Source organism: Macaca fascicularis, chromosome 1, assembly GCF_037993035.2.
Source record: "Macaca fascicularis isolate 582-1 chromosome 1, T2T-MFA8v1.1".
NCBI classification, from domain to species: domain Eukaryota; kingdom Metazoa; phylum Chordata; class Mammalia; order Primates; family Cercopithecidae; genus Macaca; species Macaca fascicularis.
Genome location: NC_088375.1, coordinates 111,025,410 through 111,047,943, shown reverse-complemented (window position 1 = coordinate 111,047,943; position 22,534 = coordinate 111,025,410). Strand labels below are relative to the sequence as shown.

The window sequence follows — 22,534 nt, the reverse complement described above, 5'->3', positions numbered from 1 at the left end:
CGCTTGAACCCGGAAGGCAGAGGTTGCAGTAAGTCGAGATCGCGCCATTGCACTCCAGCCTGGTGACAGAGCAAGATTCCGTCTCAAAAAATAAATAAATAAATTGTAATGCCTTATATCACATCCGAGTATTTAAATGAGTTAACTTTCAAGCTGTTAGTTTTTAAAAAGACCTTCAAAGCCACTAATGGTATTGTTGAAAAAGTGAATGTTATACACTGAAACTAATCATTATAACAAATCTTCAATTTATTTGAAGCAATTCAGTTTTAAAACTTTAAGTTACAGCAGTCACAGAAAAAAACAGGGAACAGTCAGAAACAATAAAAGAATAATCAGGAGTACTGCAAATTTTTTTGTTTGTTTTTAACACTGTCATGGCTTTATTCAAAACACAGTTGCACAAAAGTATTAACTTCAAAGTTTTTAAGGAGATTCTTGAGGAACTTAACACACTATATACATACTGCCATACAAAGAGCATTAAAATAGGACCGAAAACTTCTACAAAATATAAAACCCACCCTTACTTATTTGCATGAAAATACCACCCACAAAGCTAAATAAGTCTTAAAAGTTATCTGGAGGCTCTAAGTGTTGTTTTCAAACCAAAGTACTCTAATTTTGATTGCACAGTAAGATGATTGATAAGAAAGTCAATATATAGATTTCATTTTAAAAATAAGTATTTTGTAATCTGGCATAGTATGTAACGAGAATTGTTAGGAACTAAAATAGGGAACTTCAATTTTTAAAAGCAGAAGAAAAATGTTAGTTTTTGGGGATTCCAATCCCCTCACTAAACTTATCCCAAGTATTTTATTTCAGTCAGTTGTGTAACTTTTTTAGTTTCTCCACAAGTAACATCATAATTTTTACTTTAAAACACCAAGTCATACATTTTACATTGTAGAAGCAGTAGCAGCAGTACTATACTCAGTATTTAAATATGTCCCAGTATAGAAGCATAACTTCAATTAATTTGCTGACACCAATTTTTTTAAAACTTACAAATATTCAAAACAAAGGGAAAAAGTTTTAGATAGCCAAGATTTAAAAAGCCATTGCTTTGAACATGGAGCCTCAATAGCAAAAGAGGAGATATACTTGTATACTCATTTTATTTAGTAGCCATGTAAGGAAACACACACTTATCCCAAATATTTTTCTACTTTGAATAGACATCCACTTGAAAACAAATCTTAATTTTAATGTCAATTTAGTTTCAAATACTTTTCCAGCTGCCTAGTACATTCCAATTAATGCTATTATTATATCTGGTAATGCTTCAAAACTGGGAATTAAAGGTTAGAAATACTTTGCAGAGTGGTATCCAAATCATTTGAGAAGCCAACTTTAAAATTTGACTTTAATGTCTTATTAATTATCAACAGGCAATTGTTCTGACTTTTAAGAAACATAGGCCGGGCGCGGTGGCTCAAGCCTGTAATCCCAGCACTTTGGGAGGCTGAGACGGGCGGATCACGAGGTCAGGAGATCGAGACCATCCTGGCTAACACAGTGAAACCCCGTCTCTACTAAAAATACAAAAACTTAGCCGGGCGAGGTGGCGGGCGCCTGTAGTCCCAGCTACTCGGGAGGCTGAGGCAGGAGAATGGCGTGAACCCGGGAGGCGGAGCTTGCAGTGAGCTGAGATCCGGCCACTGCACTCCAGCCTGGGTGACAGAGCGAGACTCCGTCTCAAAAAAAAAAAAAAAAAAAAAAAAGAAACATGAACACTGCTTCCAAAAAGCACCCCTGCTTTTCTTTCTTCATCCTACTAATATTGTCTTACATGTTGTGAACCAAGAAACATTTATGGTAAGCAGAGCTTACTGCATAAAACTGTATTGATAATATATTCTTATGTCAGAAAATACTCAATTTCTTCCACTTCATTTATTTAAAACCCAGACAGGACTAAAAGGTAGTTGAGGTATAAGACTAAAGGTTTTCCTGGGTTTCACAAGTTTCCCAACTTTCTTTTGAGAGAGCAGGAGGGAGTGAAACAAGAAGGGAAGGTGATCATAAAGGAATTGCTAAGAAGAAAAAGAATGCGCACCTAAAAACAAAACAAAATAAACAACCATCGGCATGTCATGATTTGCAGCCTGACAAAAGGGCTCACCTGCATGTCTCTGGACTTAGTATAAGCAATTTTTCCTTCAAAAATAAAATCTTATCAGTCACCACTAAATCCATGAACCCTATTACTGAATAGAACCTCCACAAAATCCATGAACTATGTTGCTGAATAGAACCTTTACTATTCTGCTTCTATTTTCCAAGTTACTTGTGACAAAAAAGCAACCACTCTTAGTCAAAAAAAAAAAAGTAACTGCCTTCAAACTAAAGATCCCTGGATTACCTCTAAAAGAATAACCAACTTACCACTCAAGAGACTACTGTCATTTTATATTATAGCAAACTGTAATTTCAGTTAATTTATAAATAAGGAATGAGATGCACCATACTACACCTGTGTAAAAGTGATGTTTTAATTATGGGCTAAAAATGACTAATACAGTAAGCTTGAATTTAAAAAATTAAGTCTAAATAAATTGCTAGGGAATTCCACAATGGGAGTCAATGAAAATTTTTCTCTACATACAATATGATCATTAACAGACTAGTTCTTATTTGGAATGATAAGGCAAAAATAGTAAAACCACACTTTTCCTATAAAAAGTTACACATTATCTTCTGTAGGGATAGCTATCGTACATGAAGAAACAAAGATGTAATCACTCTGTTGCACACCCAGAAACATTAGAGAGTCTGGTCTTAGAATGATCTAGTCATCTTCCTCTCCATCATCTTCAGCATCTCGTTTCCTCTTCTCCCCTCGAAGACCTTCTTCTTCTTAACGAGTGGAAGGAAAAATGCAAAATGCTTAATTTTAACAAATAAGGATTGGTTACATTACAAAGTTTTGAATCTTAGTGAAAAGTTAATGGCAGGGCCTAGCACGGTGGCTCACACCTGTAATCCCAGCACTTTGGGAGGCCAAGGTGGGTGGATCACTTGAGGCTTGGCCAACAAGGTGAAACCCCATCTCTACTAAAAATGCAAAAAATTAGCCAGGCATGATGGCGGGTGCCTATAATCCCAGCTACTGGAGAGGCTGAGGAAGAATTGCATGAACCTGGAAGGCGGAGGTTCCAGTGAGCCAAGATCGCGCCACTGCACTCCAGCATGGGCAACCGCCCAAAACTTTGTCTCACAAAAAAAAAAAAAAAAAAAAAACGTTAATGGCAGAAGAAAATTGGCCAGGCAAGGTGGCTCACGCCAGTAATCCCAATACTTTGGGAGGCCGAGCCAGGCGGATCACTTCAGGTCAGGAGTTGGAGACCAGCCTGGCCAATAGGGTGAAACTCCCATCTCTACTAAAAATATAAAAATTAGCTGGGTGTGGTGCAGGCACCTGTAGTCCCAGCCACTTGGGAGGCTGGGGCAGGAGAATCGTTTGAACCCGGGAGGCAGAGGCTGCAATGAGCCGAGACTATGCCACTGCACTCCAGTCTGGGCGACAGAGGGAGACTGTCTCAAAGGAGGGAGGGAGGGCAGGTGAAGAGAGGACGAGAAGAAGGGAGGGAGGGAGGGAGGGAGGAAAGGAAGGTGGTAGGAAGGAAGGGAGGAAGGGAGGGAGGGAAGGAAGGAAATTATAATTCAAGTTTCCTCTTTGAATTTCTTTAAATTTGAGTAGGTTGAAAACAGACTTGGCCGGGCGCGGTGGCTCAAGCCTGTAATCCCAGCACTTTGGGAGGCCGAGACGGGCGGATCACGAGGTCAGGAGATCGAGACCATCCTGGCTAACACGGTGAAACCCCATCTCTACTAAAAAATACAAAAAACTAGCCGGGCGAGGTGGTGGGCGCCTGTAGTCCCAGCTACTCAGGAGGCTGAGGCAGGAGAATGGCGTAAACCCGGGAGGTGGAGCTTGCAGTGAGCTGAGATCCGGCCACTGCACGCCAGCCTGGGCGACAGAGCAAGACTCCGTCTCAAAAAAAAAAAAAAGAAAAAAAAAAAGAAAACAGACTTAACAGGCTTAGAAATCCATAATCATAGGCCGGGCGCGGTGGCTCACGCCTGTAATCCCAGCACTTTGGGAGGCCGAGACGGGCGGATCACGAGGTCAGGAGATCGAGACCATCCTGGCTAACACAGTGAAACCCCGTCTCTACTAAAAAATACAAAAAACTAGCCGGGCGCGGTGGCGGGCCCCTGTAGTCCCAGCTACTCGGGAGGCTGAGGCAGGAGAATGGCGTGAACCCGGGAGGCGGAGCTTGCAGTGAGCTGAGATCCGGCCACTGCACTCCAGCCTGGGCGGCAGAGAGAGACTCCGTCTCAAAAAAAAAAAAAAAAAAAAAAAAAAAAGAAATCCATAATCATTACAGTTTGCTATGCACCCTTGTGGCCATATCATGAAGTACAGATTAAGAAACTAAGGGCTTGACATCAATGCAAGTGTTACTAAATTTTAAAAATTATTTTGAGGCTGAGTGCAGTGGTTCACATCTATAATCCTAGCACTTTGGGAGGCCAAGGCAAGAGGATCAGTTGGGCCCAGGAGTTTAAGACCAGCCCGGGCAACAGTGAGACCCGTCTATACAAAAAATACAAAAATTAGCAAGGTGTGGTGGTGCGCACCTGTAGTCTCAGCTACTTTGGAAGAGGTTGAGGTGGGAGGATTGCTTAAGCCTGGGAAGTCGAGGCTGCAGTGAGCTATGAATGCCCCACTGCACTCACTGCTGAGAGACCCTGTCTCAAAACAATAAAATAAAATAATAAAATAAAATAAAATAAAATAAAACAAAAATACTGGTTGGCCATGGTGGCTCACATCTACAATCCCAGCACTTTGGGAGGCTGGGGTGGGCAGATCGCTTGAACCCAGAGTTCAACACAGCCTGGGCAATATGGCGAAACCCCATCTCTACAAAAAAAAATACAAAAATTAGCCGGGTGTGACGGTGTGTGCCTGTAGTCCCAGCTACTTGGGAGGCTGAGATGGGGGGATCACCTGAGCCCAAGAAGATTGAGACTGCAGTGAGCTGCGATTGCACCACTGCACTCCAGCCTCCAGCCTGGGTAACAAAGTAAGATTCTGTTTAAAAATATATATATATTTATGTATATATATTTTACATATATATATTTATATATATATACATATATATAAATTTTTAAAGGCCTAGAAAACAAATCTAAAAACAGCATTAATTATCTGGAGTTCAACTGCTCCTCTCTTGTAAGATAAGGCTTCACTCTCTCTAAAATGACACTCTATAAAAATAATAAATTCAGCTCAAGGTTCCATTCATCTCTTCATTTGTTTTTAAAATAAATGTTATAAGCTGTATATGTATTTATGAGTTATGAATTAATGAGTGCCCTAAGACAACTACTCTTAAAAAAAAAAAACTTTTATAACTTTGAAGGCACTCTATGATAAAGCAAAATCAAAGGGATCAGTAAAAATTTACATTATAGGCTCATTCTTTAAAGTGTATGAAATATAAATAAAGTATATAAAAAATAACTATGTCTTTAATTTTAGAATTTGTTTATGGTTAATGTAACTCACCCTCCTCTTCCTCTTCTTCCCCTTCTTCAACATAGTCATCATCATCTTCTTCATCCTTGAAATTCAAATATTCAGTTGAGAATTAAAAAATCATATGGATTTTTCACTCTTTCTTGTAATATATTCCAACAAGAGCAAAGAAACTTGGTTATTCTGTGTTTTGATAACCTCTGCCATTCTTATAAAGGTCCTTTTTAAAACCTAACTAAAGAGCCAGGTGTGGTGGCTCATGCCTGTAATTGTAGCACTTTGGGAGGCCAAGGAGGGCAGATGACCCGAGGTCAAGAGTTCAAGACCAGCGTGGCCAACATGGTGAAACTCCATCTCTACTAAAAATACAAAAATTAGCCAGGTATGGTGGCAGGCGCCTGTAATCCCAGCTACTCAGGAGGTTGATACAGAAGAACCGCATGAACCTGGCAGGCGGAGGTTGCAGTGAGCTGAGATCGCGCCATTGCACTCTCAGCCTGGTACACAAGAGCTGAGGCTTCATCTCAAAAAAAAAAATTCTAACTAAATCTCTAGGTTATTTTTTTCTCTTTTCCTTTTTTTTTTTTTTTTTTTTTAAATGGAGTTTCGCTCTTGTTGCCCAGGCTTAAGTGCAATGGCGTGACCTCGGCTCACGGCAAACTCCGCCTCCCAGGTTCAAGCGATTCTCCTGCCTCGGCCTCCCGAGTAGCTGGGATTACAGGTGCCTGCCACTACACCGGCTAATTTTTTGTATTTTTAGTAGAGACAGGGTTTCACTGTGTTGGCCAGGGTGGTCTTGAACTCCTGACCTCAGGTGATCTGCCCACCTCAGCCTCCCAAAGTGCTGGGATTATAGGTGAGCTGCTGCACCTGGCCCCAACTCTTCTTTTTTTAATGAACAAATTCTGCAACAAAAGCCACATTCAATCTTCCCCTTTTTTTTCTTGTCTTTCCTTCTTCAGTTTAGTCTGTAGTTTTTCCTGATTTTCATTGTGTTCTTTTTTTATGCTTTTTGCTATCTCATCTATTCCTTTTACTCCTTATAGCTTACTGGTATTCTGGTATGGAGATGCTTTGTTTTAACTGATTGTATAAGAATGATTTCTGATACAAGAATTAGGCAGTTGGCCGGGTGTGGTGGCTCACACCTGTAATCCCAGCATTTGGGGAAGCTGAGGCAGGCGGATCACCTGAGGTCGCGCCATTGCACTCCAGCCTGGGCAACAAGAGCAAAACTCCATCTCAAAAAAGAAAAACAAAAAGAACACTTAAATTTCTGTTCTTCATTTTATATATAGCTCCTAACCCACCAAGACCCCAAATGAATATAAATCCTGTTTTTTCCATACTAGTTTCATCAGAAAATATGTATCATTGATTGTTGATATTATGTATCTAACCAATGCAAAACTCATTAGAACAAATATTAACAATTCCCAGTCTAAATAAGATATGTTATTTTTAATAATAAAAAATACTTTATGAGTTTTTCAAATAAACTTCAATTTAACATTAGGAGAAAATAACTAACCTAAACTCCTAGGGGCTACAGATAACTTGTTCTAGTCAACTGACATTTCCCATGAGCCTACCATGGGCTAGTCAGTGTACTAGATGCTGAGATCCAAAGGCGAGTGGCACTCCCCTTAAGGAGCTCACCACTTAGCAGAAAGTGGCCAAATGATTTTACAAGTGTCTCTAGGCAATAGAAGCCTGATCATGATTCAGAGGTAACACATGGAGGAGTGACTGCCTAAGAAAAAATATAGAAAGCTTCAGTGATGAGTCAACTGCAGAGTTGGGTTTGTAAAGATAAGAGTTCACAAAGCATGATTTGGGTGGTGGTTACACAAGTACATGCATATGTAAAATTCCATGGAGCTGTAAATAAAATCAGTGCACTTCACAAGCTTCACTCGGCAAAAAACAAAAAGTTCATCAGAGGCTCATTTCAGAAAGCATGAACAACGTATTCATAAACAGCCATAAAGGTAAAATAGCTTGGTGTGATCATTTAATTTGGAATCAAGGGAGATGAAGCTAGAGAAGGAAGCAGGGGCCGAGCATGGTGGCTCACACCTGTAATCCCAGCACTGTGGGATGCCAAGGTGGGTGGACCATTTGAGGTCAGGAGTTCAAGAACAGCCTGGCCAACATGGTGAAACCCTGTCCCTACAAAAAATACAAAAATTAGGCAGGCGTGGTGGCATGTGCCTGTAGTCCCAGCTACTTGGGAAGCTGAGGTCAGAGGACTGCTTGAGCCTGGGAGGCAGAGGTTGCAGTGAGTCAAGATCGCACCACTGCACTCCAGCCTGGGCAAGAGTGAGACTGTGTCAAAAAAAAAAAAAGAAGAAGAAGAAGGAGCAAAGGCCAGAAATGAGAGGCCTTGTATGTCTTGGGGGCAAGAGGGAAACATTAAAGGGTTTCAAGAAGACTGGTGTATAATCACATTTGCATTAGATTAAACAGGCAGCACTGTGGAGAATACTCCTAAGTGGTGATGCTGTATTCAGAGAGACTATAAAGTTACTACAGAAGTATAAGCAAGAGATAATTAGGAGAAAGAAACTTAAGTTTTCTTGAGTGCCTATAATGTGCCAGGGACTATATTCTTTACATAGATTATCTTGTTAAATCCTTAATCCTATGAGATTGATATAACCTGGTTTTTTTGTTTTTTGTTTTGAGACAGAGTCTGGCTCTGTTGTCCGAGTTGGAGTGCAGTGGCGCGATGTCAGCTCACTGTAATCTCTGCCTCCTGGGTTCAAGTGATTCTCTGGCCTCAGCCTCACGAGTAGCTGGGACTACAGATGTGTGCCATCATGCCGAGCTAATTTTTATATTTTTGGTAGATATGGGGTTTCCCCACCCATGTTGGCCAGGCTGGTCTCAAACTCCTGACCTTGTCATCCACCCGCCTCGGCCTCCCAAAGTGCTGAGATTACAGGTGTGAGCCACCATGCCCGGCCTAATCTGTTTTATAAATGCAGAAAACTGAGGTTCACAGACATTTGTAAAATGTTTCCACCATACCATGCCATTGAGGCTATAACAGATTTGAAAGTTATCTGGGAGGTAAAATCAATAGGTGTTTATGATTACCTGGATATAGTTTGGGGTGGAGGACAATGGAAAAAAAGATAGGCAGATAGACATATATGCACACCCACAACTTAGAAACAACTGTCAGACTGCTACAAAACATACTTTATATAGTATTTGGTCCTATGCCTAGAAATTAATTTTCAGTGCAGATAAGAAGTGTGTATTCACCTGAATTTCTTCTTTCATTAAGTATGAGAGGCCCACTTCCTCTTCTCCCTCTCCCAACTCTGAACCTGCTTCATCTTCATCTTCATCTTCATCCTCATCCTCATCTTCCTCTTCCTCCTCCTCTTCCTCATATCCTTCTGGTGGACCAGCTTCATTTTCCTCTTCCTCTTCATCATCTTCATCTCCATCTTTAAAAAATCATTTAAAGATGAGTAAATTGACTGAGCAAATGTTTCTTCCTAGGATGTTGATGCTTTTTACCCTTGTCCAATCACTTCAAACTTGTAAGCCGATAGGTGGAAAGTAACTCAGAGAGATTTTTTTTTTTTTTTTAAGATTTCTGTTTTACAACATTCCTAGTTATTCCTACAAACCATATGCGAGAAGTATGGCTTCTAAATACTAGTATCCAACATATATATAGAGTCTCATGAAAACATTGCATGCACTAAAGTTTGTTTTACTTTGTGAATACTTCAAAACTTGCTTGTGAGATGCTGGAGAGGCTGCAGAGAAAAGGGAATGCTTATACACTGTTGGTGGGAATATAAATTAGTTCAGCCACATGAAAAGCAGTTTGGAAATTTCTCAAAGAACTAAAAATACAACTACCATTCAACCCAGCAATCCCATTACTGGGTATATACCCAAAGGAAAGTAAATCATTGTACCAAAAAGACACATGCATTTGTATGCTCACCACAGCACTATTCACAATACCAAAGACATGGAACCAACCTAGGTGCCCATCAACGGCGGACTGGATAAAGAAAATGTAGAACATACACATGATGGAATACTACACAGCCATAAAGAAAGAATGAAATAATGTCCTTTGCAGCAACATAGATACAGCTGGGGGCCATCATCCTAAGTGAATTAATGCAGAAACAAAAAACTAAATACTGCATGTTCACACTTATAAGCAGGAGTTAAACACTGGGGACACAGGGACATAAAGATGGGAACAGACACTGGAACTTCAAAAGAGGGGAAGGAGGGTGGCTGAAGAACTAACTATTAGGCACTATGTTCACTATTTGGGTGACAGGATGAGTAGAAGACCAAACCTCAGCATCATGCAATACACCCATGGAACAAACTTGCACACGTACCCCCTTAATCTAAAATTTAAAAAAAAAAACCTGCTTATCTATCATTTCATCATTTTGTAACAGTGTTTATCCATCAAATTTCTTCTTACAATGAAGAAGTTTTCACTCAATAATAACAAGCAGTATCCCACTACTAACAGCATTCTGTCATCTGATCTGTCATCCACTTTTCTAAAACTGTATACTCACAATCTAATTCTAGAATATTTTTCTTCCCTCAAAAAGAAATTCCATACCCATATGCAGTCACTCTCCCATTTTCCTCTCTCCCAGCATCGAGCAACCAATAATCTACTTTCTGTCTCAATGGATTTGCCTATCCTGAAGCTTCTGCCTATTCTGAATCATATATATATGGTTTTTTGTTCGGTTTTTTGTTTTGTTTTTGAGACAGAGTCTAACTCTGTCGCCCAGGCTACAGTGCAGTGACACGATCTCAGCTCACTGTAACCTCTGCCTCCCAGGTTCCAGCAATTCTCCTGCCTTGGCTTCCCATGAACTTTCTATATAAATGAAGTCAATCAATACGTGGCCTTTTGTGTCTCTCTTCTTTCACTTAGAAGAACATTTTCAAGATTCATTCATGTAGCATGCATCAGTACTTCATTCATATTTATGGTGGAATAATATTGTACTGTATAGATAAATCACATTTTTAAAATCTGTTCATTGGGCCGGGGCCCGGTGGCTCACGCTGGCTTTAATCCCAGCACTTTGGGAGGCCGAGGTGGGTGGATCACAAGGTCAGCAGTTCGAGACCAGCCTGACCAACATGGGGAAACCCTGTCTCTACTAAAACTATAAAAAAATTAGCTGGGAGTGGTGGCGGGCGCCTGTAATCCCAGCGACTTGGGAGGTCCAGGCAGGATAATTGCTTGAAAACGGAAGGAGGAGGTTGCAGTGAGCAGATATTGCACCACTGCACTCTAGCCTGGGCAATAAGAGCAAAACTCTGTCTCAAAAAAAAAAAAAAAAATTCCATTCATCAGTTGATAGATACTTCGGTTGTTTCTACTTTTTGGCTATTACAAGTGGTTCTTTTTTTAAAAAAAAATACTATTTAAGAGGTTGCCACTTTTACTGGGTGTACAACTTTCTACAGATATAAAATTTCACAGAGCTTCATGTTATAATAGTCATTAAATTCCCTGAAACTATAGGAAATATAAAAGAAGAAATACTGGCTAGAGCTACGGGTTTTTAATTTTTTCTTGTCTTACTAATATCTTCTTGTGGATTTTTTTTTTCAAACCTAAATTTCCAGGCCCAATCTAATTTGCACAGCTAGAGCAGAGGCTATAATAATGACACACTTATGAGTATTAAGAATGATTACCCTCATCATCCTCCTCTTCAGAGTCCGGTGCTTCATTATCCTCCTGATCAAATCCATCTAAGTATGTGATTTGCTGCAGCAGTTCAAAAATACTTTCTCTATAATCTTCCAGGTTTGTGATCTCACAGTTAAACAGGTCAAGACTTTTCAAATTTTTAAGATTTTGCTGGAAAAGTAAAGTTAAAACTTACATTCAAGATTTAAAATACCATGTTTTTTGTTTTGTTTTGTTTTTGTTTTTGAGACGGAGTCTAGCTCTGTTGCCAGCTGGAATTCAGTGCCGTGATCTCCGCTCACTGCAACCTCCGCCTCCCGGGTTCAAGCGATTCTCTTGCCTCAGCCTCCCAAGTAGCTGGGACTACAGGCGTGCACCACCATGCCCAGCTAATTTTTGTGTTTTTGTTTTGTTTTGTTTTTTTGAGACGGACTTTTTGCTCTTGTTGCCCAGGCTGGAGTGCAATGGCATGATCTTCAGCTAACCACAACCTCCGCCTCCTGGGTTCAATTCTCCTGCCTCAGCCTCCCAAGTCGCTGGGATTACAGGCATGCGCCTCCACGCAGCTAATTTTGTATTTTTAGTAGAGACGGGGTTTCTCCACGTTGGTTGGGCTGGTCTCAAACTCCTGACCTCAGGTGATCTGCCCGCCTCGGCCTCCCAAAGTGCTAGGATTACAGGCGTGAGCCACCGCGCCCGGCCTAATTTTTGTATTTTTAGTAGGGATGAGGTTTTACCATGTTGGCCAGGATGGTCTCAATCTCCTGACCTCATGATCTGCCCACCTTGGCCTCCCAAAGTACTGGGATTACAGGCGCGAGCCACCATGCCCAACCACATCATTTCTTTTTAATTTATGATTCAGAAAATATACATTTGAAATTGAGAATGATTTTTATATTTTTTGAGTTTTATAATGAAGGATTATTATATCAAGCACAGCCAGCTCACCTGGCTAATTTTTTTAAATTTTTTATTTTTGTAGAGACAGGGTCTCACTATGTTGCCCAGGTTGGTCTCAAACTCCTGGACTCAAGCGATCCTCCCACCTCTGCCTCCCAAAGTGCTGGGATTACAGACATAAACCACTGTGCCCAGTCTCCAATCTTTTTTCAAAATCAGAGCAATAATTTTCAGCATGTCACTTTTTCTTTTCTTTTTCTTTTTCTTTTTTTTTTTTTAGACAGAGTTTCGCTCTTGTTGCCCAGGCTGGAGTGCAATGGTGCAATCTTGGCTCACCGCAACCTCCCCCTCCCGGGTTCAAGCGATTCTCCTACCTCGTGTCACTTTTTCTTTTCCTTCCCTCATACCAGGAAAGGGGGCAAATAATAAAATGACTCAAAAAATAATCAAGAAGAAAGGAAAAAGAATAAAAGGTTAAAAAAAAAAAACCTGGAAATTTTAAAACCAGACAGTCAACTCCTGAAGTTGATGATAAAATAAATTTCTCATTGATTTAAAATTTCATCTGAATATTTTAGTCTAAAAGAAACGAAATCAAGGCCGGGCGCGGTGGCTCAAGCCTGTAATCCCAGCACTTTGGGAGGCCGAGACGGGCGGATCACGAGGTCAGGAGATCGAGACCATCCTGGCTAACACAATGAAACCCCGTCTCCACTAAAAATACAAAAAAAATTAGCCGGGCGTGGTGGCGGCGCCTGTAGTCCCAGCTACTCGGGAGGCTGAGGCAGGAGAATGGCGGGAACCCGGGAGGCGGAGCTTGCAGTGAGCCGAGATCGCGCCACTGCACTCCAGCCTGGGCGACAGAGCGAGACTCCGCCTCAAAAAAAAAAAAAAAAAAGGAAACGAAATCAGTAACTGCCTAGGTCATAACATACAAAAAATTCGTAAGTTTTGAGTTAAATAGAAATTAATAGACACAAACAAATCTCAGAAAATTTAACCAAAAAAAGCAAGTCCAGAGACAAAACCGTTCCACTTACCAGAGCTTCTACTGTACTGAGATCTTTTATTTTGTTTCCACTCAGATTGAGGTAGGTAAGATTTGGACATTTCTCTGCCAGGACTTCCAAGCCTCCAGAAATTATGTTATCACTAAGCTCCAACTATACATTCAACATAGGAAGAAAACAAAGAATGGTAAAGGTATCATATCAAAGCTTTTTTTTTTTTGAAACGAAGTATCACTCTGTTACTCAGGCTGGAGTGCAGTGGTACAATCTCCACTCACTGTAACCTCCGCCTCCTGGGTTCAAGCAAATTCTCCTGCCTCAGCCTCCCAAGCAGCTGGGATTACAGGCACCCGCCACCACACCCAGCTAGTTTTTGTATTTTTAGTAGAGATGGGGTTTCACCATGTTGGCCAGGCTGGTCTCGAACTCCTGACCTCAGGTGATCCACCCGCGTCAGCCTCCTAAAGTGCTGGGATTACAGGCGTGAGCCACCACACCTGGCATATCAAAGATTTTTAAAGTATATCAAAGATTTTTAAAGTATATCAATTTGAAGAAAAAAAAACCTGTCATTCTCTCTGGCTTCAAGAAACTATCACTACAGATCATTAATTTCCAAATTCCTTTCTACATCTGCCAAATAATGTATTAGAACACCTACATAATGGGCTCTTAACCCAGCTTGGATTCTAGTTGTACTACATTTGGATTTCATGATGTAGAGAAAAATATTTGGTATATATTAAATACAAATTCATATTATAAGGCAATTCCACTATTAGATTTAAATTTCTAGGCCAGGCACAGAGGCTAACTCCTCTAATCCCAGCACTGTGGGAAGCTGAGGCAGGAGGATGCCTGGAGCCCAGGAATTTGAAATCAGTCTGGACAACATGGTGAAACCCTGTCTCTGTAAAAAATACAAAAATTAGCCAGGTGTGGTGGCGCATGCCTGTAGCCTCAGCTACTTGGGAGGCTGAAGTGGGAGAATGCTTGAGCCCCAGAGGCAGAGGTTGCAATGAGCCAAGATCACACCACGGCACTCCAGCCTGGGTGACAGAGTAAGACCCTGTCTTAAAAATAAGTAAGTAAATAAATTTATAAAAGCAGTATTAGAGCTGATTCTCAAAATCCTATATAACTTTTTCTTATCTCTAGAAACTTAAAAACTTCTAATTAGCAAGCAGAATGGTATTCCATTTGGCCAAACACTAGACATAATAGCCATGACATTTAAATCATGATGCTTCACGTAAATGCCAACTTACTTTTCGAAGTTTATTTAAGCTGGGAAGCCGGGCCAGTGAACTTAGTTCCACATTAGCCATACTCAGAAATTCTAGTTCTTTGAAAGTATCATTCAGGCCTTCAATTTCCCCATTTACACACAGGCAATTATCAAGGACTAACTCTGTCACCTGTAAGAGGGAAAACATTAATTAATGATTCTTTAGTTTGTAATCTGTTTAGGTAGAGACCTGGGTCTTGACACTCTGAAAATGTAACTATTAAAACCACCAATCTCCAGTTTGATTGCCCATCAGTTAAAACAAAACACAACACAACAAAAACCCCAGCAATCCCCTTACACAGATCCTTTTCATTTCCCCCCAAAACTGATATACAATCTAAAGTCATCACTATAATCTTTTAAATTTCTTTTTTCCTTTTTTTTCCTTCTTTTTTTTTTTGAGATGGAGTCTTGCTCTGTTACCCAGGCTGGAGTGCAATGGCACCATCTCGGCTCACTGCAACCTCCAACTCCTGGGTCCAAGCAATTCTCCTGTCTCAGCCTCTCAAGTAGCTGGGATTACAGGTGCATGTCACCACTCCCGACTAATTTTTTTGTATTTTTAGTAGAAACAGGGTTTCGCCATGTTGGCCAGGCTGGTCCTGAACTCCTGACCTCAGGTGATCCTCCCCCTCGGCCTCCCAAAGTGCTAGGATTACAGGGATGAGCCACCTCGCCTGGCCATTCTTTCAATTTAAACTTGGACTAAAGTTCAATGCCTGCTTCAAATCACTGATACATAAGAAACAAACGTTGAAGAAGTTCCCATGTGAAAACTGTTTCTGACCCTGATAAGGAGGACTCTCAACATCAGAGAATATATTTATGCAAGGAGGGGGTACCTGAGCTACCAGGAAAAGATTCGAGTGAGCTGCCCTAAAACCTACAAAGAGCGCCAGGCGCAGGGGCTCACGCCTGTCATCCCAGCACTTTGGAAAGCTGAGGCAGGTGGATCACTTGAGGTTAGGAGTTCAAAATAAGCCTGGCCAACACAGTGAAACCCTGTCCCTACTAAAAACACAAAACTCAGCCAGGCGTGATGGTGGGCACCTGTAATCCCAGCTGCTTGGGAGGCTGAGACAGGAGAATCACTTGAACCCGGGCGGCAGAGGTTGCAGTGAGCCAAGGCCGCACCCTTGCACTCCACCTTGGGCAACAGATCGAGACTCTATCTCAAAAAAAAAAACCTACAAAGAGAAGAAACTCTTTAATCATTTTTTCAGTTTAAAACCCCTTCTCTTTGGTTGATAAATACCATCATAACTCAAAAAAACCTCCTTACCCTTTATGAGGAAATGTTAGAAAGCTCCTCTGGGAACAGCCCAGAGGGTGTTATTGGTTCTCACATCCAGGCCAAACAGTATCACCTAAAACAATACATTCTTAACAAAATGTTATTTCTCCCTACCACTCTGGTATAATAGCATTTCTGTGCACTTTTCCCCATTCCTCAAGGAATGGGGCTGAATTCCCTATTAGGTAAGAGTTTGTAGTAACAAACTTCCTGGTGTGGGCCTGAATGGACTTAATCTTTAAGGAAAAGGCCGAAGATCCTGGTTCTCTATACCCGATGTGAAAACCTGTTTGAGGTATCCGAGGGCTAAAATTTGGCAACAAGGAATGCCACCTTCTCTATTTGAATACGACTTTGACATAATTATTTCTGTTGCCAGAGAGAGCATCTTGAGCTCCGTTTTGGAGAAGTGGAAGCTATGGCCCAGAGAACAAGAATGGCTTGCCTAGAGTCACACTTGGTTTGCCGCAGGGCTGTGAATTGGTTCGTCTTCACACTCCCCATTTAGTTGAGGAGTGGGGGCTACTAGATTTGGTGTCAGAAAACCAATTCCTGCACTTGCGTAAATCATTTCACTGTCCTGAGACTCCGTCTGCTAATTTGGATTCTAGAATAACACAATCCACTTTACAAGTGTGTAAGGAGGAAAGTAAATAACAAACGGAAAAAGTGCTTTGTAAACTGTCTACACAAATGTAAGAGACCGTTATTACAACACAGAGGAAGAAGCTGAAAAAAGGCAACGTCCTGCACTCCCAAAACTGGCAAAGAAATTACTACAATCACTAAGTCAAAGAATCCTGGCGGGGGAGGCGGGGGCGGGATTCAATTTTCCAACCCAAGCCACCAAAAAGTATTCTAAACGTGTGCTTGTGAGAGACAGCTTTTCAAGTTTGATTTTGTTTTTTCCCTGAAGCCCCTAAGAATAAGTTCTAGAAACTTCAAGATCTCTCCGGGATGACCCTGATAGCAAGCAACTGTTTCCCCTCCCTGGCCCCTGCCAATTTCAGAAAACAGGCACCTTAAAAAAAAAAAAAAAGGCCGGGCGCGGTGGCTCACGCCTGTAATCCCAGCACTTTGGGAGGCTGAGACGGGCGGATCACAAGGTCAGGAGATCGAGACCATCCTGGCTAACACGGTGAAACCCCGTCTCTACTAAAAAATACAAAAAAAAAAATAGCCGGGCGAGGTGGCGGGCGCCTATAGTCCCAGCTACTCGGGAGGCTGAGGCAGGAGAATGGCGTGAACCCGGGAGGCGGAGCTTGCAGTGAGCTGAGATCCGGCCACTGCACTCCAGCCTGGGTGACAGAGCGAGACTCCGTCTCAAAAAAAAAAAAATGTATTAAAAAAAAAAAAAAAAGTCTTAGTTGCCACTCCACACGCCGTACGCGAAAGCCTAGACAGACCCTGCTCATCCTCTATGCGGGTCTGCACAGACACCACCCGTTATATCCTTCTATCGATCGGTCGATCCAGCTACAGACAACTCCCTTACATTCCAATTCTAGGGCTTCTTTCAGCAAGACAGATGCTTTCCTCTGCGAGGCTCCCCGCTGGCCACCAGCCCTGCTCTCGCGACCTGCCGCTCCGACTGACGGGAAACCCCACACCGGGCGGGGACTCCCCAAGGAAAAAAGGGGTCGCCTCCCAACCCGCGTTGCCCTCGCGCCTTCGCCCTGGGTAGGTGAGGCCGAGGAGGCAACCGCGAAAAGGAGGCGGAAACGCCTCCTGCCCGACCCCCGAAAAGTTGACCGCGACCCCGCCTCATGTGGCCCCTCCCAACCCCGTCTCTTTAACTAAGGCAACAGCAGTGAGAGCGCATCATTTAGTTTCGGCGAACCCATCTTTAAAGCACGAAACTACTACGTCCCTTAATGTTGAGTTCTGTGAAACCGTCTCCAGGGATCAAATTCAAGAGTTGCGGCCACACGACGTGCCACATATCTTTACACGGCGGGGGAAGAAGCGGATTACGCCTCCCGTCCCCTCCCCACCTCCGGTCACTGCGACGAGTCCCCAAACTCGCCCGCGGTCAGAGAACCCGCGGCTGACCCAGATTCCGCCGGGCGGAGGGCGGAGGGCGGAGGGCGGAGGGCAGCGCGCGCGGCTTCCCGGAGGAGTGGGCGCCGCCGGAGCAGACAGTGCGCGGACCCTGAAAGCGACCCCAGTCCGCGCCCGTCGCGACGTCGGACGCCCAGGGCCTCGAGGCCGGGGGAGCCCACCCCCCAAAAAGATGAGTTGGCCGCACTGCAGAAAAGTTGGACTAACTTCTCAGGCGCCGATGGCTGCGGCAGGGGCCGAGTGGGACTGGGGGGTCGCGTCCCACGCCGCTGGCCCTCAGGAGGAGGAGCGCCGGGAGCGAAGCGGCAGAGCGCCCCCACCAGCCCGCTTCCCGCCCCCACGAGGCCAGGACGCCCGACTCGATGAAAGCCGAAAGGAGCTAAGCCCCCATGCACACACAAAAACGCCCCTAGAAACTTCAACCCTTCGCCATTTTAAGTAGAAGATTTTAATGATTTAAAACTTAAAATTAAACATTTCCCCAACCCTAAACCGGGGGGGCGGGGGCTAACTTATTACTCCATCCCCGCACACCCACCCAGGACCACCAGAAATCCGATCCTCAGAATACAGGACTGATGGGGAAGGGGTGGGGGCTGAGTCATCTCACCTCCTCCGGGGCTCTGTTCCTTAACTCCAGGTTAATCTTCTTCTTCATCTCCATGTCCTCCTCTTGCTCTTCAGCTACTACTCTCCTTCTTTTCCCTTTCCTGCCTTTCCCAATACCCCCAACCCAAAATTTTTAAGAGATTTAGAAATGAATGAAAAGGAACGCAAATATAAACGCCCACTACCACCAGATAGGTGTGGGGGAGAAAGAAGAGAATAGCAAATGGAGTCCAAGAGTTGGGACTCTAACTCAGCTGCCCCCACCTCCTTGTCCACACACTAGCGCGCGCACTCACACGCACGCACGCGCGCACACACATACACACACACATACACACGCACACACACACACACCCGCAGTTCCTTCCCCTTCAATGGCTGCTCAGAGACTGAGCCTCCATGACACGGCACCGCCAACCCCCTGGCCTACACTCCACCCACCTCCCAAACGTATTGGTTGATTCTTTAGCGTCACATTATTCCATTGGGCTAGGTAAATGTCTATCAGTCTTCAGGGAGGACCTGGACCAGAAACTCCGTATCTATTGGCTACGATCAAGGGCGCAGTTAATTCTGATAGGTCCAGGAGGGTGTACGTTCGGGAGTAATGATTTTGAATCCCAGTTCCCCCCCTACTTTTCTTTATGTAGTTGGCGCGCTTTCCCTGGGCACTCGGACGGTTTTGTTGTCTGTTGGATTTGGTTTTTAGTTTTTGGTTTTTTATTCTGTTGTTAGTGTTAAAGAGGGAGAAAGCATCCTTCCGTGCCCAACTTGCGATACTGATAATTCACCACACGGCATGCACTGGCTCTTGGCCGTTTTAAAAACACAGCCTCTGCTTTGCAGCCAAGGTGTACAGCAACGTGCGCATCACATTAAAAAGATGCCTTGGTGGCATTGTCCTGCTGGGGTCAGGCTTTTCACAGAGGCTGACCTTCCGTGATGCAGAGCCAGAGCCAAGATTTTAAAGATGGTAGTTTAACACTATAAAAGACAACAATTTTGAAAGCTGTTGGGTGAAGTATGTAAGTTAATAATATTTAAATAAAACTATCCTGGAGGAATTGTTACTGAGTTAATTTTTGCTGTAATAAACACTAAGACCTTGGAGGAAAAACAACGCTGGCCTAATGAAAATCAGACATTAATTAGCATAGAAATGGCACAGCAATGCCTCTCTAATTTCCCTTTGGTTGGTTTCCATGGAAATCTGTAGGTAAAGTGTGCTTTTAAAAGTGTTTATCGCTTCTTCTCTGCCTTTTGGCTAAGATCAAGTGTAGGATCTGTTCTTAACAGTTTAATATCTGATATATTTTCTATCCGAGTCCAATATATTAAATGGATTTGGGGAGCAGGAAGACGCAATAGGAGCTTTCTTGTTCACTTAACGCATCCACCTGGTATTACAGTACCTCCAGGAACAGTGCACTCCCTCAGGGGATTAAAATTTAGTGTTCAAGACAGAAGAAGGAAAAAAACAAAACAAAACCAGTTTGTCTATGTGGGATGGGATATGAAAGAGTAGGATAATAATTATCTTTTAGCCGGATGTGGTGGCTCACACCTGTAATCCCAGCACTTTGGAAGGCCAAGGCGGTGGGATCACCTGAGGTCAGGAGTTCGAGACCAGCCTGACTAATATGGTGAAACCTCGTCTCTACAAAAAGTACAAAATACTAGCCGGGTGTGGTGGCGGGCGCCTGTAATCCCAGCTACTCCAGAGGCTGAGATAGGAAAATTGCTTTAACCTGGGAGGCGGAGTTTGCAGTGAACCGAAATCGTGCTATTGCGTTCCAGCCTGAGCAACAAAACCCAAACTCTGTCTCAAAAAAAAAAACAAAAAACAAAAAAAGAATTATCTTTTAAAATTTTGTCTTGAGGGTCTTTTTTCTTAGCTCTTGCTTAAATTCTATCATTCTTATTGCCTTACATCATTCTCAGGATAAATAACTAAATAAATTCCAAATGATATGGGGAAGCAGGTAGGAAGTGGAGGAATTAGTCCCATACCTCCCAGAACTGGTTGCTATTTTTCCTATTTCTAAGGTTAGAGATCTTTGGCTTTCCAACAGAATCCTCACAACTCCACCTTCCCTACTCCACCCCCAACAGAGACACACTGCTCCTCAAAGAGGATTACATTTAAAATGTAAATGCTGGCCGGGCACGGTGGTTCACGCCTGTAATCCCAACACTTTGGGAGGCCGAGGCGGGTGGTCACCTGAGGTCAGGAGTTCGAGACTACCCTGGCCAACATGGTGAAACCCCCGTCTCTACTAAAAATACAAAAAGTAGCCGGACACGGTGGGGCGCGCCCGTAATCCCAGCTTCTCGGGAGGCTGAGGCGCTAGAATGGCTTAAACCCAGGAGCAGGGAATTGCAATGAGCCTGAGCGACAGAGTGAGCCAAGATGGCGCCACCGCACTCCAACCTGGGCGACAAAGTGAGACTCTGTCTCAAAAAAAAATTAAATAAATAAAATGTCCAAGGACTCTCAGGCAAAGGAGAGCAAAACAAGGTTGAAGGGGCAAGGTTGAAGGGGAAAAGAGAGGAGGGAGGGATTGTCTACCAAAGTCCTCAAGGAAACTGAGGAGTAGATGTAAAGAAGGAAAAAAATGTATGGAAGCCAAAGAAGAGACGGAAGAGATTATTACTGATGTCAGACGGTAGGGTTTCAAATAAAAGATGAAGATTGGGGTTAAATTGTATCCTGGAAATAATGTGACGAAAGGCCATGAACTCATTTTACCATTGAATAGTGGCTGCAGAAGTACACCATAGGGCGGGCCGCGGTGGCTCACGCCTGTAATCCCAGCACTCTGGAAGGCGGAGGCGGGTGGATTACGAGGTCAGAAGATCGAGACCATCCTGGCTAACACGGTGAAACGCCATCTCTACTAAAAATACAAAAAGATTAGCCGGGCGCGGTGGCGGGGCGCCTGTAGTCCTAGCTACTCGGGAGGCTGAGGCAGGAGAATGGCGTGAACCCGGGAGGCGGAGCTTGCAGTGAGCCGAGATCGCGCCACTGCACTCCAGCCTGGGCGACAGAGCGAGACTTCGTCTCAAAGGGGGAAAAAAAAAAAAAAAAAAAAGGAGTGAAATTTAGTCAGGAGAAAAGCCAAAGCCAAATTCATGTACCAGATCAGATCACTCTTTAAGCTGAAGTAATTAGGTAAGGTTTAAATGGCAAAATGAAAAGTGAGGTTAAGTAACCAAGTTAAGGTGGGCATGGTGTCTCTCGCCTGTAATCCCAGCATTTTGGGAGGCCAAGGTGAGCAAACCACTTGAGGCCAGGAGTTTGAGACCAGCCTGGCCAACATGGTGAAACCCCATCTCTACTAAAAATACAAAAATTAGCCAGGCGTGGTGTCACATGCCTGTCTATAATCCCAGCTATCTGGGAGGCTGAGGCACAAGAATCACTTGAACCCAGGAGGTGGAGGTTCCAGTGCACCAAGATCATGCTATTGAACTCCAGCCTGGGCGACAAAGCAAGATTCTGTCTCAAAAAAAAAAAAAAAGTAACGTAGTTAAGTGGAGCAGGTGAGAGAGTGATTCAGAAACTCCTTTAATCTACCAGTAAGAAAGCTCCATCGGTATATTATTATTATTATTATATATAATTTTTTTTTTTTTTTTTGAGATGCAGTCTTGCTGTCTCCTAGGCTGGAGTGCAGTGGCCTGATCTCGGCTCACTGCAAGCTCTGCCTCCCAGGTTCATGCTATTCTCCTGCCTCAGCCTCCCCAGTAGCTGGGACTACAGGCGCCCGCCACCACGCCCAGCCAATCTTTTGTATTTTTAGTAGAGACGGGCTTTCACCATATTAGCCAGGATGGTCTCGATCTCCTGATCTCGTGATCCGCCCGCCTGGGCCTCCCAAAGTGCTGGGATTACAGGCGTGAGCCACCGCACCCGGCCCCTCAGGATACTATTAAATTCAACATTCCTTTAACATTCAAAAACCAAGCTCATCTACTGCTGCTGAATATATTGTTTGCACGACTAGATCTACTCTTCACTCTTCTCCACACTGCTCCATAAGGCAAAACCTATATGGACTGCGTGAAGTCCTATGGCTTCTGGACTTGG

The 22,534-nt window shown here is 43.3% G+C and overlaps 1 protein-coding gene and 1 non-coding gene across 3 annotated transcripts; one reads left to right on the top strand and one right to left on the bottom strand.

Annotated features, from left to right (window-relative positions):
- Window positions 1-231: 231 nt before the first annotated feature.
- On the bottom strand, window positions 232-18,835 carry ANP32E (acidic nuclear phosphoprotein 32 family member E). 2 transcript variants are annotated; one of them, XM_065546629.1, is made up of 7 exons: window positions 18,446-18,835; window positions 14,458-14,607; window positions 13,220-13,342; window positions 11,282-11,447; window positions 8,831-9,018; window positions 5,588-5,642; window positions 232-2,862 (listed from the first exon to the last, which is right to left on the bottom strand). In XM_065546629.1, the coding sequence occupies exons 1-7, from the start codon at window positions 18,497-18,499 to the stop codon at window positions 2,795-2,797; spliced, it is 804 nt and encodes a 267-aa protein (XP_065402701.1). In that variant the 5' UTR covers window positions 18,500-18,835; the 3' UTR covers window positions 232-2,794. The 2 variants fall into 2 exon arrangements, with proteins under 2 accessions (XP_065402701.1, XP_065402706.1); XM_065546634.1 differs by having other exon boundaries at window positions 232-2,859.
- An 853-nt stretch (window positions 18,836-19,688) lies between these two features.
- Window positions 19,689-19,878, top strand: LOC123570661 (U2 spliceosomal RNA). The gene has a single exon (XR_006694930.1). It is a non-coding gene; the product is annotated as a U2 spliceosomal RNA (small nuclear RNA).
- The last annotated feature ends 2,656 nt before the right edge of the window (window positions 19,879-22,534 follow it).

What these genes read in the sequence shown, in the direction of transcription:
- ANP32E (XM_065546629.1), bottom strand. Translation starts at nt 18,499, where the DNA reads ATGGAGATGAAGAAGAAGATTAACCTGGAGTTAAGGAACAGAGCCCCG. An exon ending in GCTTAAATAAACTTCGAAAA is followed by an intron (nt 13,343 to 14,457) that starts GTAAGTTGGCAT and finishes TTGAATGTATAG; the next exon opens with TTGGAGCTTAGTGATAACAT. An exon ending in GGAAGAAGAGGAAGAGGAGG is followed by an intron (nt 2,863 to 5,587) that starts GTGAGTTACATT and finishes CCACTCGTTAAG; the next exon opens with AAGAAGAAGGTCTTCGAGGG.